At 58.3% G+C, this 16,775-nt stretch overlaps 1 protein-coding gene across 1 annotated transcript; it reads left to right on the top strand.

Moving 5' to 3' along the window:
* Window positions 1-1,754: 1,754 nt before the first annotated feature.
* Window positions 1,755-15,160, top strand: SEMA3G (semaphorin 3G). Its single transcript, XM_022572935.3, has 16 exons — window positions 1,755-2,195; window positions 3,983-4,143; window positions 4,258-4,320; window positions 4,515-4,634; window positions 4,906-4,996; window positions 5,118-5,234; window positions 5,468-5,613; window positions 5,814-5,928; window positions 6,020-6,089; window positions 6,369-6,513; window positions 6,830-7,061; window positions 7,156-7,247; window positions 7,893-7,934; window positions 8,670-8,898; window positions 9,211-9,350; window positions 10,670-15,160. The coding sequence occupies exons 1-16, from the start codon at window positions 2,087-2,089 to the stop codon at window positions 11,117-11,119; spliced, it is 2,322 nt and encodes a 773-aa protein (XP_022428643.1). The 5' UTR covers window positions 1,755-2,086; the 3' UTR covers window positions 11,120-15,160.
* The last annotated feature ends 1,615 nt before the right edge of the window (window positions 15,161-16,775 follow it).

Here is a 16,775-nt window from a genome sequence, read left to right as displayed (position 1 = left end):
GGGAATTCCCTGCAAGCAGAGATCTTCACAGAAGATCCTTATCCCCTTCCCAGACTGGGAACCAGACGCAGAGAGGAAGAGCACCTGCTCGAGGCCACACAACAAGTTTAGCCCCTGCCACAGGCTGCTTTTCTGCAGTGTGGAACAGGCTGCCCCCACATCCTGTTCCAGTAGACCCAGGCCTCCCCTGCAGTCACAGCTGGGGGCTGGCTGAGCTTAGATCCCCAGGGTGAGCTGGCAGGTTGACGAGTTGTTGGGCTTCCCACCCACAGCTGGTGGCCACATGCTGGTTGAGGGGCTGTCTGGCTCAATCTCTAGCCAGACATTGGCCCCCAGCCCGGGCTACTAGGCTGAAACATCTCCCCAGGGAGATGGACACAGAGGGGCTCCACCCCTCCAAGGGCCCAGGATATGATCATCATCATGGCAGCTGCTGCACAAGCACCCCTCACCAGTTTATAGAGCCTGTTACACCTAAGGTGGCTGGTCCCTGGCTCTGGAAGGAGGAGACTGAGACCCAGAGAGGGAAAGGCCTTGGCCAAGTTTCTTCAGAGGCAAGGTGGCCTCCCTGAGTAGCACTTTGCCCAATCCCAGGTCAAGAGGCATATATATTTTGAGGGGAGATGGGGACAGGGAGACAGGGTCCCAGGTCCCTGGGTCCTTCTCATGCTGATTCAGAGACTGAGCTGTTTCTCTTTCAGGAATGAGATAGGAAGGGAGGTGGGGTCCCAGTACCCTCAGGAGCCTGAGAAGCAAGAGAGGGTCCCAGGAAGGGGCAGGACTGAGCAAGACCTGTTCTCAGGCTGCTGTGTGGCCTGGGCCACGTCCTCCATTCTCTGATGTCCCCAAGTTTCCTGACCACCATCTGAGGGCCCGGGCTGGTAACTTACAGGAGTTTCTAGAATCCTGGGAGTACCAGGATTCTCGCTCAAGGTGGAAATCTTAGCACCCAAGGCCTCAGATTCTGAGCGTAGGGGTCTGGAATGGGGTGGGGTGGCAGCTGTGGAGGGTGGAGACAGGGGCTGCTGTTGAGGGGGGGGAGGTCTCCCCACTTGCCCTATTCAACCCCTCAGCTCCATCTCCCCCCTTGTGCCTCTTCTGTGACTCTCCTGTCCCCTGGATCAGAGCTCAGAGCAGAGGGAGTTGGGGCATGAGCACCCACCCTTCACCCTTGGGAAGAACCCACCACTTCCCTGGTGACGCTCTGGGCCCTGGGGCTCAGTGAGGACTAGAGACTGAGGGAAGCAGGGCAATAAGGGCTTCTCTGGCACAGGGTGAATCCTGTTCCCTGCCCCAGTGGGCTGGGATGGGGCCTGGAGGCCAGACACGGACAGGCCTGAGACAGCCGGCAGCTGTGGGACCTCCTGCAGTTCCTACTTTGTCCACTAGATGGCACAAGATGCCTTTGGCTGGGCCCATTGATCCAAGACACCAAGGGTGGAGAAGTCTGGGCATTCATCTATTGCCAATTGCAGATCTGTGAAGTGTGGCCAGACCTCAAGCCCCCCATCCAGCCCCTTGGCCTGGAATGACTCCCCCCAGGCAATCGGGCCCTGCCTGGGGAACTGGGGAGCCTGACCAAGACTTCAGGGGGCTGGGCCCTTGGTGTCAGGGACCAGGGCCCAGAATCAGTCTGTGGGGGTCTCTTTCATGGGCACCAGAGGGGCAAGGAGCAAAAGAGAGCCCAGCTAGACACCCCCCCACCCAGCCCATCAACCTCTGATTTCCCTTCCAAGCTATTTCCCCCCTTGACATTTTGCTAGAGCTTAGGGACTTGGGTTTGTGGACATTTCTGTATAAACCACCCACAGCGCAGCTGGGAACGAGTCTCCCAAAATGGGGAACTAGCTATTCTGACACAGAGGCATCAGCTGGGCCAGCCGAGGTGGAATGAGAGGCTGCAGGTGGATGGCAGGGCACTTGCTCCCTCCCTCTTCCTCCCCGCCTTCCTGGCCTGGGACGGGGTGGAGCTGTTGCCTTATAAGTGGCAGGCCCGGCGGCAACGGAGCAAACTACAACCAGCAGCAGCGGCAGCGGCAGGACCCAGGGCAGCTCTACAAGCAGCTTGGTGCCCCAATTCCCCAGCATGGCCCCCTCAGCCTGGGCCATCTGCTGCCTCCTGTGGGGCCTTCTGCTCCACGGCGGCAGCCTCAGCCCTGGCCCCAGCGTGCCCCGCCTGCGGCTCTCCTACCGAGGTAGGGCAGTGCACACCCTGTTTGTGTGTGTGTCCCTGGGAGCCCCAGACCCTGCCATACCCCAGCTATGGGACCCCAGCCAGCCCAGGGCAGTCTGTTCTGGCAGCAGGAGGGATGCAGTCACTCCCAGCACAGGCTGTGGGAAGGACTTTACAGTCACTCCCTGGCATGTGCTCCCCGCTGGCCGCCAGAGGCAGGAGCCTGGGAGAAAGGCAGGGGGAGGGGGACAGGTCCTGGAAGACATGGCCAGGGTGGAGGTGGGAGAGACAGAGACATACTGGGGGAGAAACTGAGGGGACTGCTGAGAAAAGGAGAGAGACCTCAGCAGAGATGGGCAGAGAGAGATGGGGAGGGGGCAGAGAGGGCAGGTCTGGAGCATCTGTCTGCTCTCAGCTGGGCCCCTTGCCCAGGGCAGACAGTGGAGAAGAGGGCAGCATCCTGTCCCTCTCATCCGCCCTGAAGTGGGGTCCCTCACCCTATGCCCCAGCACTGTTCCCCCTCCTGCCTCTTGCAGCCCACTTTGCAATGCTGGCCTTTCCTCTTCCCTTCCATCCACGAGGCTCTTTGTAGCCTCCCTTCTTTGCCCATCCTGGCCCAGGAGGTTCCTCTGCAGATCTAACCTGATATGTTGTGCGGCAGCTGGCACAGGCCTCTCCTGAATCAGATGAGACAAAGGCTCTCCACAGATTCTTCTTCCTGGGGAAACCAGAGGCGTGATCACCTTCCCCCAGGAACCCCAGTCCAAGGAGGGAGACCCAGGCTTTCTCTGGAGAGTCGGAGGCAGGAGACATGGCTCCACTCTGGAGAGTCTGAAGGGAGTCACGGTGGGGGTGGGGGGGCTGGCGGGGCTGGCGGTTGTGGAATGTGGTCCTGCCCTGGGGCTGTGGCTTTGGGCTAAGTCTGGCTACAAGAAAAGGTTCAAATAGGGCAAATCTCCTCTGAAGTACTGTCAGGCATGGAGGGCTTCCTGGAAGAGGCTGTTAATGAGTTTGGGGATAGAGTGAGTGTTTGGGGATAGAGAGGATGACCTTTTGGGCTTGGATACCTCACCTTCCCAGTGGTGGCCATCGCCCCTTCCCACCACATCCTGCTGCTCTGCCCTTGCCCGCCCATCATCTCCAGCCACCTAGCTGGACCCCAAGGACCTACTTCAGGATCCCCACCTCCTGGGGTCACCATCCCCAGAGAGCCACCCCCGTCCCTGGGGCCTGGTGGGCAGCGTCTATGGAAGAGAAAACCCTCTTTAGCCATATCGCTGGACAAGAGCCTAGAGATCCACCTGGCCATACCTGGCCTCTCCCACACCCAGGCCTTAGCCAGGTGCTCCCTCTGATGGAACGCTCTCCCCTGTCCATCTGCTTGTCCCACTGAGTCAGCCTTGCACGCTTCTCAGACCACCCACCCTTCCTCCAGGCTCTCCCAGCACTTCACCCAGCTTGCTGCCATAAGTTCTGCCAGTGGGGCCATCTTCCCTAGGGACTGGGTAGAGCACAGATGGGCCAGGGGGAAGGAGATGTTAACTGAATACCAGGGGGCCACGGAGTGAAGGTGTAGGGGGCAGGCCCCTGGGTAGGCTGGGCTGGGTGAGGGGCTCAGAGCCCCCTGTCCCACCCACCCCCAGGAGTCATTTCCCTGAAGCCCTCCAGCACCCCTTGCATGGAAACATTTTCCAGATGTGAGTGGGGGCGGGGACGGTGAAGGCACCGCTGGGACACTCCACCTCCACAGATGGTCTAGAGAAGTGGGCTGAGCATCAGGCCCTGACCCCCTCCCTCCCTCCCTCCTAGATCTCCTTTCTGCCAACCGCTCTGCCGTCTTTCTGGGTCCCCGGGGCTCCCTGGACCTTCGGGCCCTCTACCTGGACGAGTACCGGGACCGCCTGTTTCTGGGCGGCCGCGATGCCATCTACTCACTGCGGCTGGACCAGGCATGGCTGGATCCCCGGGAGGTGAGCTGGACTGACCGGGAAGCGTCTCTGTCTGAGAGCTGGGCAACTCCAGATGGGAGGCCAGCTGGGTCAACTGAGGCTATGAGGTCAGGGGTCATACAGGCTGTGTTTCAGGTGCTGTGGCCACCGCAGCCCGGACAAAGGGAGGAGTGTGTTCACAAGGGAAGAGATCCTTCGGTGAGTGATGTCAGGAGTGACTGCCCCCCACCATGACCAACACCCAGTCCCTGATCCCCAGGAGAGCCTGGGGCTGCTCCCCAGGTGCCTGTTCTGGGGCCACTTTAAGCAGATCTTGAAAGCTCCTGACGGTGCTGAAGAATCTACCCCCCCCCCCGCCCTAGATCATCCTCCCACCCCCCTCCTCCCCCTAGGTGGAGTGTGCCAACTTTGTGCGGGTGCTGCAGCCCCACAACCGGACCCACCTGCTGGCATGTGGCACTGGTGCCTTCCAGCCAACCTGCGCCCTCATTGCCGTTGGGCATCGTGGAGAGGTGAGCCGGGGCAGCCCCGCAAGGGACTGGGAAGCAGTGACATTTCCTCCCTGTTGTCTGAACGCTCCCCATTGAGCCTGGGTCAGGGCAGAGGGGTCAGAGACTGAAAGGCACCTTTGTGCCAGGGAGCTGACCCTGCCGGCGAGGTCCTGAATGAGGGCGCCTTCCGCCCACCCCCACTCTCCAGCCGCAAGTGATGGGCAGCAGCCCGGGTTGGGGCTGGCTCTGCTTTCCTAGGTGACGCCTCTCCTCCCTCCCTCCCTCTCCCCAGCATGTGCTCCGTCTGGAGCCCCGCAGTGTGGAAAGTGGGCGGGGGAGGTGCCCACACGAGCCCAGCCGTCCCTTCGCCAGCACCTTTGTAGGTGGGTGATGCCCAGGCCAGGGCGGGCATGACAAGGGTGGGAGCCGGCCAATGTCACTGGGATGAGATGGGGTCTGGGTACAGGGCCTGGCCCTCCTCCCCTGACCCTACCCTCACCCTAGGAGGGGAGCTGTACACGGGCCTCAATGCCGACTTCCTGGGGCGTGAAGCCATGATCTTCCGGAGTGGGGGTCCCCGACCGGCCTTGCGTTCTGACTCTGACCAGAACCTCCTGCACGGTGAGCCCAGGGGTCTGCTGAGGGCAAGGCTGGCTGGGGTCTGCCCCTGGCACTGGCAGGGAGGTGGGAGAGCTGACGCTGGAGGGGGACCAGAGGGGCAGCCCATCCCCACTCACTGCCTGGGCCTCCGGCCTCCGTGGGGTCCCTGCACCTCTTCCCCTCCTCACTGGCTCACCCCCAACCCTGTTGCTCCCCTGTGAGGCCCCCGCCAGCTTCACTGTGTTAACTCGCAGAGCCCAGGTTTGTGATGGCCGCCCGGATCCCTGACAACTCCGACCAGGACGATGACAAGGTGTACTTCTTCTTCTCGGAGACAGTCCCTTCACCTGACGGAGACCCGGGCCGTGTCACCGTCAGCCGCGTGGGCCGCGTCTGTGTGGTGAGAGCTGTGGCAGGGACAGTGAGGTTCACATCCTGGCCGTATGTGCCTTCCCAGACCTGTCCCAAACTGCAGCAGTAGGCAAACTGAGGCGAGGGTGTAGAGCCGACATCCATGCCTCCCCCACAAGGGTGAATGTGGAGGAACAGGAGGAGGGGCCTGTCCTTGGGACACAAGGCTGACTGGCCCCCACTCCCCAGAATGACGCAGGCGGCCAGCGGGTGCTGGTGAGCAAATGGAGCACCTTCCTCAAGGCCAGGCTGCTCTGCTCCGTGCCTGGCCCTGGAGGTGCCGAGACCCACTTTGACCAGCTGGGTAAGGGCATGGCCAGGACAGGCTGGGTGAGGGCTGGGGAGGGCTCAGAGCCAGTGAGTGGCAGGCATTGGTCGTGGCCTTCTGTCTGCAGAGGACGTGTTCCTGCTGTGGCCCAATTCAGGGAAGAGCCTGGAGGTGTACGCTCTGTTCAGCACAGTCAGGTGGGCACACGGCCTCCCCTCCCCTCCACCCCGGCCCCGTCTCTGCACTGCAGCCTCCCCTGTTGAGCCCCTGCCTTCACGTCCGGCCTCACCATGGGTCCCCGTCTCTGTCCCTGACTCGGTAACTCCGTGGCTGTACTCTCTGCCTGGGGGTCCTCGTTTTCTGGTCTCTGCTGACTGCAGGCACCATCATCCTCTGTCCTACCTGTGGAACCAGGCTGCCCCCTTCCCGCCTCTGACAGCCTCCCTGGCCTGACTGTCCCTGTCCGCCCTTGGCAGTGCTGTATTCCAGGGCTATGCCGTCTGCGTGTACCACATGGCTGATATCTGGGAGGTCTTCAAGGGGCCCTTTGCCCACCAAGATGGTCCCCAGCACCAGTGGGGGGCCTATGCGGGCAAGGTACCCTTTCCCCGTCCTGGTGTGGTAAGTATCTGCCTGGGACCAGGGCAGGGAAGAGGGCTGAGTAGATGCCAGGAGGGGCTCTGCCTGAGGACAGGCCTGTGTCTGCATGCAGCCCCAAGGCAGCGGCTGAGCTGGGGCTCCAGAGCAGCTGGGCTGGGTGGGGTGAGGATGGGAGCAGAGCCCAGACCACACTAAGGAGTCTCTCCTACAGCATGAAGGGTCCACAAGTGGTCCCTCTGAGGTTGGCGTGCCCAGCCAGTGGAGCCTAGAAACAGACTGGGGTGGGGAATGTGACATCACAGGAAGCCTCAGGCACTCCCTTTGCTGCTGCCCACAGTGCCCCAGCAAGATGACCGCACAGCCAGGACGACCCTTTGGCAGCACCAAGGACTACCCGGATGAGGTGCTGCAGTTTGCCCGAGCCCACCCACTTATGTTCCGGCCAGTGCGTCCTCGGCGGGGTCGCCCCGTCCTCGTCAAAACCCACCTGGCCCAGCAGCTGCGTCAGATCGTGGTGGACCGCGTGGAGGCAGAGGACGGGTCCTATGACGTCATCTTCCTGGGGACGGGTGGGTGGGCTGAGTGGGGTGGCCAGGCAGGGGAGGTGTGTGAGGACCTATGCTGCCCCTTCCTCTCCCACTGACACCTCCTCCCCTGCCCCAGACTCAGGCTCCGTGCTCAAGGTCATTGCCCTCCAGGTGGGGGGCCCTGATGAACCTGAGGAGGTGGTTCTGGAGGAGCTCCAGGTGTTTAAGGTGAGTGGGGGCAACTGATGGGAAGGGTCCCCTCAAGCCCCGTCCCTGCATCTAGGCCTGGCTACGAGAAAGCAGGAGCAAAGTACAGGAGGGAGATGGCCCTGCTGTACTGAACCTGCAGCCAGTGGGGAGTGAAAGTGATGACGCTCACTACTGCAGAGGCCTTGCCGATGCTTCGAAATGACTGCAGGGCCTGGAGACGCAGTCTGTGAGCTGAGAGCTGGGGGGCCCAGTGAGGGATGGCCAAGGCGATCACCCCTTGACAAAGCCCTGCCAGGGGCTGCCAAGTTGCACTGAGGGGCAGCTGACACCCCAAGTCCCCAAGGGGTTCTGTTGACCCCTCTATAGAGTCAGACAGGGGATCATCTGTGTTTGGGGAACCGTTGTGCTTCCCCACATGGGATGGGTGATTTGGGACAGCTGCCTCATTGCTGGGGAACAGGACTGTGGGAGGAGACACCAGAGGTTTGTGCTTGTAGCCAAGACTTGGAGGCCAGCCAGGGAGAGAGGACCTTTCTAACGTAGGAGAGACTGTCTGGCCTTAGTTGCCAGGGAGTGCACTGACCTGGGAAAAAGATGGTTTCCACCCAGAGTCTGGAAGAGGCTGAAAACAGGGACGCAGGGGAGGTCTTCCTTCTTTCCCAGGTGCCAACACCCATCACTGAGATGGAGATCTCCGTTAAAAGGGTAAGAGTAGCTGCCATCTCTCCCCACTCCTCCTTCCTCTCCACCTGTCTCCTGAAGTTTCCCTGAGCACTGCTGTTGTCTGATGGAAAGCTGAGTCACAGCAGGCCCTGGGGCTGCCTGATTAAGCCCTGCAATGAGGGTTGAGAGTTCAGCTGGGAGCTGAGATTCCCACGCATGAAACCAGTGGGAGTGGGAGGCCCGGAGTAAGTGAGCATGTGTTCAGATAAGGGGAGATCCACAAAGGCCAGTTCCTCAGGGGAGACAAAAAAGTGCTTGAAAACAAGATGCAGATTTTAAATCAAATAGATTTTAGTGGCCTGCTGTGTGTCCTTTTGCAAGTGGCAAAATCTCCCCAAGTTCATCTGCCCCAGTTCATCTTTGGGTAAATCTCGACTTTTGTACTGGGATTGCTTAAAGCAGAGCTCACCTCCAAAGTCAGGGGCAAGACAGGATAAAGGCCATTGGGGTAGAGGGCAAAGGTCTGCTGCCGGGAGGGTCCGGAGAAGCCCCTTAGAGAAAAGACCCCAGGTGTGCCCCATTCCCTCCACGTCCTAACATAGGATCTGATGTAGATCAGGTGGGTGATAAACATTTTTTCTTCTGGGAATGCACTCAAGAGGTTCTGGAAGACTCTTGCAAATGTCAGGGGTCTCAGGAAAGCCAAGGGAGCTGAGAGCCTAGCTGCTTCCAGGCAGAGCACAGGCTCACCTCGGGCTCTGCCTATGTTCCTCCCAGCAAATGCTGTATGTGGGCTCGAGGCTGGGCGTGGCCCAGCTGCAGCTGCACCAGTGTGAGACTTACGGCAGTGCCTGTGCAGAGTGCTGCCTGGCCCGGGACCCGTACTGTGCCTGGGATGGTGCCTCCTGTACCCGCTACCGGCCCGGCACCAGCAAGCGCCGGTTCCGCCGGCAGGACATCCGGCATGGCAACCCTGCCCTGCAGTGCCTGGGCCAGAGCCAGGAGGGTGAGTGGCAGCGGGCATGGGGGCGCCAGCTGGGCTCTCACAGGGCCCCCACTCACCCCTGTGGCCTGGGCTTGACCCCTGTGAAGTATGGCCTCAGGCCGTTCTTGTAGTAACAGGCAGTCCACAGTTTCCATATGTGGGCAGCTCCTGTCAGCATATAGGTTAGGGTCTTTGGGCAGAGTGAGCGGCTTAGGGATCAGTAGACACCTAGGTCCCTGTCGCATTCATGGGGGCTCCAGGACTGAGGGAGTCAGTGGGTGGTCCCAGGAGCCCTATAGTTCCTGAGCTGAGCCCACCTCCAAATCCTTCCAGAGGAGGCTGCGGGACTCATGGCGACCACCACAATCTACGGCACAGAGCACAACAGCACCTTCCTGGAGTGCCTGCCCAAGTACCCCCAGGCCGCTGTGCGCTGGTTCTTACAGAGGCCAGGGAACGAGAGGCCTGACCAGGTGAGCAAGGACCCTGGCTCCAGCCTGCCTGTGTCCTGAGGTCATACCCCTCCATGAACTCTGGGGGGAACTTGCCAAGATCAACTTAAGAAAAGTATGTATTAAAGCCCCTGGGGTGCCTAGAAGGAGGTGCCCCTGTTCCTGCCATCTGGGAACACCCAGGCCAGATGTGGTAGAACTTCTCCAGTGACAGGGAGCCCACAAACTCCTGGGCACTGAGCTAGGCTCTGTCTGAGAGCGGGGTAGCAGAGATAGAAGAGAGGGAAGGGGTCTAGGCTGGTCAGGAAGGCCCCCATGCTTACACATATGGCTCATCTTCAAAGGGGTCTCTTCCCCAGGGGTTCTTGGTCCTCCTCTGCCTTAGGCCTGGGCCCCTGATCACTGGCCCTTGCACACACACCTCTACCACACACACACACTCACACACTGCCTGGCCCCACACGTCCTCCCTGGAGTCCAGCTGTCTGCCTAGGCCCTCTCCTCCCCCATCCAGAAAAGTCTGTCAAGCCCAGAGATGGCTTCAGTCTGGGGCCTGAGGCTGGGTGTGGGTGGGGGCAGGGTGAAGAACCATTCGCAAGCCACTCCCACGGGTAGGGAAGAGGAGGGAGTGGGTTGATTACAGGAGGGGCTCTCCTTCCAGCTTGAGAACTAGAGGAGGCCAGCCTTGGGCCAGCTGTTGGGCTGGGCACTGAGAAGTCTCCCCCAGTGGGGAAGGGGCAGGGGAGCGATGAGATGGAGTTACACAACACTCACCACCCAAGCAGTGCTGCCTCAAAGTACACATGTGCGGACTAAAGCCCAGACAGGGTCCAGGCCAGAGACAGGGCTGGATCGGAACCGTGTTCCACCTGTGATGGGGCTGTGGGCCCTGCACTGTGGGGGGAGTGGGCAATGCAGACCAAGACAGGGAGGGCTGTGTGTGTGTGTGTGTGTGTGTGTGTGTGTGTGTGTGTGTAGAGTGGAGGGGAGCTCTTGTCCTTGGTCTGGGGGTATAGCCCCCCTGAGTAAAAGCCCATAAATACTCTTTAACCCTCTGTTCCCTGGGAATATGTGCCAGGGCCCCCCAAGGCCAAGACAGGGGATCCAGAGCTCTGAGTAGGGGAGAAACCAGTCAGTCAAATCTTTGAGAAGGCCCTGTCCTGGATTATGGGAAGGTGAGTCCCTGCCTGCAATTAGCTCACGGTCAAGGATGCTGAGCCGGCCAAGCTGCTGGGAAGGGGAGAATGAGCCCTGAGATGGCAAATTTGGAAAAGCAGGGGCAGAGAAGCTGATGGCGCAGGCCCTGCTCCAGGCGCCCTCACGCCCTCCCACACCCCCAGCAGGTGAAGACAGATGAGCGCGTCCTGCAAACGGAACAGGGGCTGCTGTTCCGCAGGCTCAACCGCCTGGATGCAGGCACCTACACCTGCATGACACTGGAGCACGGCTTCTCCCAGGTGGTGGTCCGCCTGGCTCTGGAGGTGATCACGGCTGCACAGCTTGACACTCTGTTCCCCTGGGAGCCGAGGCCAGAGGAGCCTGCAGCCCAAGGAGGCCCGGCCTCCACCCGCTCCAAGGCCTGGTATAAGGACATCCTGCAGCTCATCGGCTTTGCCAACCTGCCCCGGGTGGATGAGTACTGTGAGCGTGTGTGGTGCCCCTCCCGCAGCCGAGGCCGCAGCAAACAGGCCAAGGGCAAGAGCTGGGTGGGGCTGGAACTAGGCAAGAAGGTAAAGAGCCGGGTGCAAGCCGAGCGTAATCGGACACCCCGGGAGGTGGAGGCCACATAGAAGAGTGAGGAGGAGGGCGTGGTCGGGATGGGCCAAGTGGCCAGCAGCAGCCCCCAGCCTCTCCCACCCACCCAGCTAGGGCAGAGGGGGCCAACATGCCTGATTGCCTCTTAGAGATGGGAATCTCTGCCCCCAGACCCCTACCAGGCAACCCACAGGATAGGCTGGGGCCTGATGGAGGGCCTTATGTCCTGGGCCTGTTCCCTGCCGCTCTCTGTGCTCTCAGTCCCAGGCTGGAGCCAGCACCCTCGGGCTGCTGGCAACTCCAGTGGGCCTGCTATTTGTTCTTGAATGAGGCCTCCAGAGTACATTTCCACTTGTGCCGGAGGCAAGAGGGCTGGGTGATTTTTACCCAGCCTGCAGAACAATGGCCATTCTGAGTGACCCTTAGACTGGGTGTGTGGGTGCAGCTGAGGAGGTGTCTGGGCAGGGGGCCCTCAGGCAGCTGAGGAGGGTGGAAGTTGCCTCTAAGCTAGTACCTGCTAAGAAGACCTACCCTGACTGAGGCGGGGAGGGAAAGTGGAGGCGCTGAGAAGGTGGAACAGCAAGACCCCCTCACACTTTGTGCCCTGATATCTTGGTAGTTCCCTGCCACTCCACAACCCCTCTTCTGCATCTCAGAATCACAGAAGCATAGACTACTAGAGCTCCCTGGGACCTGGGGATGGTCTGGACCTCCCAGCCTGACATCCCTTCATCGGGTCTCGGAGCAGCCAGGCCAGGTTTCCTGGGATGCCCACACCCCCTGATGGGATTGCCCCTCCCCAGCATCAGGGTCTCCATGTTGATGAGCAGGGAGGGGGTGAATTCTAGGAGAATGTTATCCCCCAACTCTGTGGACTAGAGATAGGGAGAGGGGAGCTGGGGAAGTGTGGGGTGTTTCGAGGAGTGGGCTGTCTTTCCCGGGGCAATGCAAGCTGACCCACAGCCTGGGAGGGTGGGGATGTGGCAGCTCTGGGAGCAAGCTGCAGCTGGTGGTCAGGACAAGGGGCAGGGCTTTGCCTGGGAGGCCACAGAAGACTGAGGCTTTTTTTTTTTTTTTTTTAAGACTGAGGCTTTTGAGATGGGGAGAGGGTGGGAGACCCTAGGACTGCCTATGGGACCCAGGGGCGGGCATTCTCAAGGACTCCAGAAGGCATCAATTAGCCCAGGAGCCAGATGTTTCCCACCCTGGGATCTTTGGTTTCTGCTAAATAAGGGTTTGTCACGGATGGTTCATTTATGAAGCCTTTTTTTCTTTTAAGGGAAAAAAAATGTAGGGGGAAGCTTCTAAGTCCTGCTGGTTCTTGGGGGGTGCTGCTGGCTCAGGTGGCCAGGACGCAATGTGTCTGGGCGTGTAGGGAGGTGTTTTTGCCATCAGCAGTAATGTGTTTCTTGGGCTGGGGAGCATGGAGGAGGAGGAGGAGGAGGACTAAATGAAAAGTTGTTCCCAGCCTGCATGTGAACAAGTCAGTGACGCACAAAACCGACAGGAGGGAGACAAGAGCATCAGGTTTGAGATTCCCTCCATTAAAAACCAAGATGAAGGAAGGAGGAAAAAACAGATAAAAAGCAAGACAGGGCTTCCTGCCCCACTGAACTCAAACCCAGACTCTGTCTGCCTTGGATTTTATCCGAGCCACCCCCGCACTCCTTCCCACCCCCCCCAGCCCCTACCACCTCTAGAGAACTGGAGTCTGAAAAAGGCCCCTCTTCCCATCTTTGCACAGTGAGTGAACCAGAAGCACTGAGGTTAACCTGACAGCACTTTGGGAAGCCTCTGGCCTGGGGTAGCTGTGGCTGGGATGTCAGCACGTAAAAGCAGAGGAGGAGGACCGTGGAGGGGAGGAGGAGAGAGAGGCCATGGAAGAGGGTGGGGAGACAGCGCAGAGCCCCAGGAATGGGTGTCAGAGCTGCAGCCAGCTCTGCCCCTCTATCTCAGGCTCTGCACTGGCCGCTAGGCTGGGTCCCCTGGGGAAGTTACTCTGGATAACAGAGGGAGAAGGAGTTAAAAATCCTGAACAAGGAACACCTGCGCTTGGAAAATTATGGACAGCTTCTACTGGTCCATACCCCACCCCCGCCCCGCTTCCATGTACCGTGTGTTATTCACTCCTGGAAATGCTTCTATGTGTGAATTCTATTTTTGTATTCATATGTTGAGATGAGCCTTGTGGTTTCTCTGTCTTCAAAGCACGCTTCTCATAATTACTATTGTTCTTTTTATCGTCACTACCCCTGAGAGCTGGTGAGGATAGCACAGGGGTTTTCCACACAACCTGCAAGGAAAGGAATGAAGTTAATACTTATATCACATAATTATTACCATTATTGTATCTGTGAATTTCTGTACTAAATTAACTGATGCCATTTGTGTGAGCTGGAAATGAGGGGCTTTCCCTGTCCTTTCCAGGAGGGAGAAACCACCCTGGGTGGCATTTTCTAGACGGGAAGGAGATGGGTATCAGAGGAAGGAAGGAGTCAGAGGGCTTTGCCTATGAAGCTGAGATTGCCTATTAAATTAGGAAAATCCTGTCCCGCGGGCTTCTGAGACTTCTTGGAACTTCAGGAAAACCTTGAGCCAGGGGTAAAAAATGCTGGCGAAGGGCAGCTGGGCACGTAGGCAGCACTGCTCCTTTTTCACAATAACACTTGACTTTGTGATAGTGACACTTGGCCTGGTGCCTGTCTTCATCAGCCACATACCAACATATATTAAGACCACTGTGCTCTTGCCTGGGGGGCCAGGCTGTGCTGTGGGAGCTGCAGCTTTGGCAGAGGAGGGGGAGCCCCAGAGTCTGGCCTGCGGGGCAGGATGCAGGAGACGCCTCTCCCCCAGCCCCACTCCCCCAGTGACATCATGCTCCTGCCCAAAGAGCAGACTCCACTGGTGCTGGAGGGAGATGGGTAAAGGCAGGGATGCTTTAAAGATGGGAGGGACATCACCCCACCTCACCACAGAGATTAGCCTCTTGCTTGGATGGCCTCCTCAATCTGTGCTATGGACTAGGGGGCTTAACAGTCATCAGTCCCATCTTGCAGCCCAGGCCCTGGAGCAGGACCCCTGCTTTCACCTCCTGGACCCTGCACAAGCACCCAGGCCTCACAGAAAGTGAAACCCTGTTGCCCGGCCTCGGGCAATCACCACCCATCTGAGAAGCATCATCAGAGCACCATTTGGTATGGAGTGCTGGGCTGGGAGGCTGTGTGAATGCAACCTCAGAGCCCCCTTCTCTCCTGGGGTGCACGGTGCCTCTGCTCCCACATCACCACCCCCCACACCCTGAAGACCCCTTGGGCATGGACTTCCCCCAGCCCCTCACCACCACCCTCATCTCCAGCCCTATTTCCTGCCTCAGGGATTTCACTCTATCTTCCTCTCCCAGCTTTTTCCTCTAAGTCTCATACTTCCCCTGGTCTTTGGTCCTGTTTCATGATTTCCCAAACAGGTTTAGAACTGGAAAGGGGCTTCGAGAAAGGGGCTAGTCAAAAGTTGTCCTTTGGAACAACTGTCTCATGAGATCCTCGACAATGGCCAAATAAACATGGGATTTCTCTCCCCTTAGCCCCTACAGAGCTGTGCACTGCCTGCTTGCTTGCCCTGTGAAATCCCTGAGGAGCTCACGATTTCTCATTAATTGGCATGCCTACTATGTGCTACATGACCCTCCAAAACATGTGGCCCTGTATCCTTTTTTTTTCCCATGGAGCAGTTACCACCTCATGTTTCTAATGTTTTGAAGAGCATACTTTGGGAAAATGCTGGTTAGATTAATTCCCTCCCTTTACATTTGAGATTAATTTATTAATCTCTGCCTTCTAAGCCTGTAAACTCTGGAGCCCCTGCCTTCGCAGATGGAATAGCCACATCTTGGTTCCCCATGGCTGGCACCAGAGCAGGACCTGCCACCCCAGGGCCAGGGCTGTCAAGCTGCCAGTCTGCTGTCCCTTGGGCCTGGACTCTGCCCTGCCTCTGGCTCCTGTTCTCCCACACCCAGCCTGCCTCCCCAGCCCATTTCCTGCTCCTCCTGTGTCTGGCATCATCCACTGTGGAGGGCTGGGATTCACCCCAAGCTTGTGGCTGTCCTGCAGTCCAAAAGACTAGTTTCTAAGGAAAGGTGAGGGGCAGGGTAGGGGCAGAATAAGGGCGGAAAACAGCCCTTTTCACTTTCTCAAATGGCTTCTGTTCTTCCCTTTCATTCAGCTAAGCCTGGGTCAGGTCCCAGAGACCCATAGAATCCTCCAGCTTCAGGAGTGGGCAGGCAGCAGCCATCAGGAGGCAGGTCTGTCTCCTGCCAGGTTATCTTCTCTGTGGGCTCACAATGGCCCCAGATGCAGCTAGAGCCAGGTAGGTCACAGAGAACTCTCTCGTGCCTCTGCAGTCCAGCAAACTGAGGTGTCTCCAGCTAGCCACATCTCCTTATAAGTAGCAGACAGTTGCTCAGAAACACACCAATTTCCACCCAAGTTAAGGATTAACCCCAGCCTCACCCAAGTATTAGTCTGCAGGGGCTCTGGCAAGGAGAAAGTTCAACACACACCAGGATCAAATCCCCAGGGATTTCTGAGATTACAAACTTGGCCCTGGTGTGCAGAAAGAAGGAATGAGTGGGGGGGGGGGGGCTAGGTTTGGATATAATACCTGCTAAGGAGCTCAAGGATTGTTGGACCCCCACCCTGGCTCCTCTTCAAGACTCACCCACCCTCCTGGTGCACAGGAGATGAAGTAACAGCAGCTGTGGCCCTGTGTCCACTTCCCACTGCCCAGCCCCAGCCCGCCTTTGTGTGGGTACCACTGCTGGCCCCCTCTTCCTTAGAGGCTGTGTCCTAATGAAGCCTTTCACTTTCCCTGCTGGATTTTCATTAAGGAAACTCCTGGTTCCTCAATGATGCCTTTAAAAAAATCATTCTCCACTGAGGATTGGAAATGCTGCACAGTCTCCAGGGAGGCCTTGAAAGGGATGCCCACCTTCACCCTCACACCAGGCCTCCAGCAGTCAAATAGTAGCTTGTACTCAGGGATTCTGCTATGAGGAGGACTCAGGTGACCAGTCTTGACCCCTTTCCCCCAGGGATGAAGATGACTGGAGCACACCCTAATCCATCCCAATGGGGTGTGTTTCACCGCCAAGAACATCCCATTGGGCAGAGAGGGAAGACCAGGGCAAGGGGACAGTTGTGGGCTGGAGAGGATTCCAAAGTGAATCAAGAGACCTAAAGCAGAGTCCAAGTGTCTGCCATCAAATGGAGGAGACAGTATTAAGAGACACTTAAAGCCCAGATTTGCCTGTTAGAAGGACAAGGGGTCTCTGCTCTCACAGATAAAGGTATAGAAGAATGACATGGCAGACCAGCAGCTTGCTTTATGGGCATGACCTCATCTGTTCACTCTGCCCCCTCCCCACCCCACCCCCCCCAGCTGATAAGAATCTGGTGCTGTTTCCTGTAGTCCAAGGGTCTCAGACAATGGTGTGAACGGCTTGCCCTACTGGAAAGGACCATTGTTCAGGGAAGAAAAAACAACACACTAGCACAAAGCCAGGGCAGGACCTGCCTAAATATAAGGGCCTGTTAACATATCTATGATTTCCAAGTGAGGGGACACAATGGGGAATTGTTTCTGGAGAGACTAGGTTCCCCTCCAGAATGCTCCTGGGGGCTGGGGATGGCTTTGATG

The sequence above is a fragment of the Delphinapterus leucas genome, chromosome 10, assembly GCF_059928025.1.
Source record: "Delphinapterus leucas isolate spDelLeu-1000000601 "Yukka" chromosome 10, BTC_Dleu_Yukka2, whole genome shotgun sequence".
NCBI lineage: Eukaryota > Metazoa > Chordata > Mammalia > Artiodactyla > Monodontidae > Delphinapterus > Delphinapterus leucas.
Note: the sequence above shows the minus strand (reverse complement) of the source record. Positions and strands in the feature narration are given on the sequence as shown.

Excerpts from the sequence above, each read along its gene's own strand:
- SEMA3G (XM_022572935.3), top strand. The coding sequence starts at position 2,087 with ATGGCCCCCTCAGCCTGGGCCATCTGCTGCCTCCTGTGGGGCCTTCTG. Across the intron at positions 7,248-7,892 it reads AGGAGCTCCAGGTGTTTAAG|GTGCCAACACCCATCACTGA; the intron begins GTGAGTGGGGGC and ends CTTCTTTCCCAG. Across the intron at positions 8,899-9,210 it reads CCTGGGCCAGAGCCAGGAGG|AGGAGGCTGCGGGACTCATG; the intron begins GTGAGTGGCAGC and ends AAATCCTTCCAG.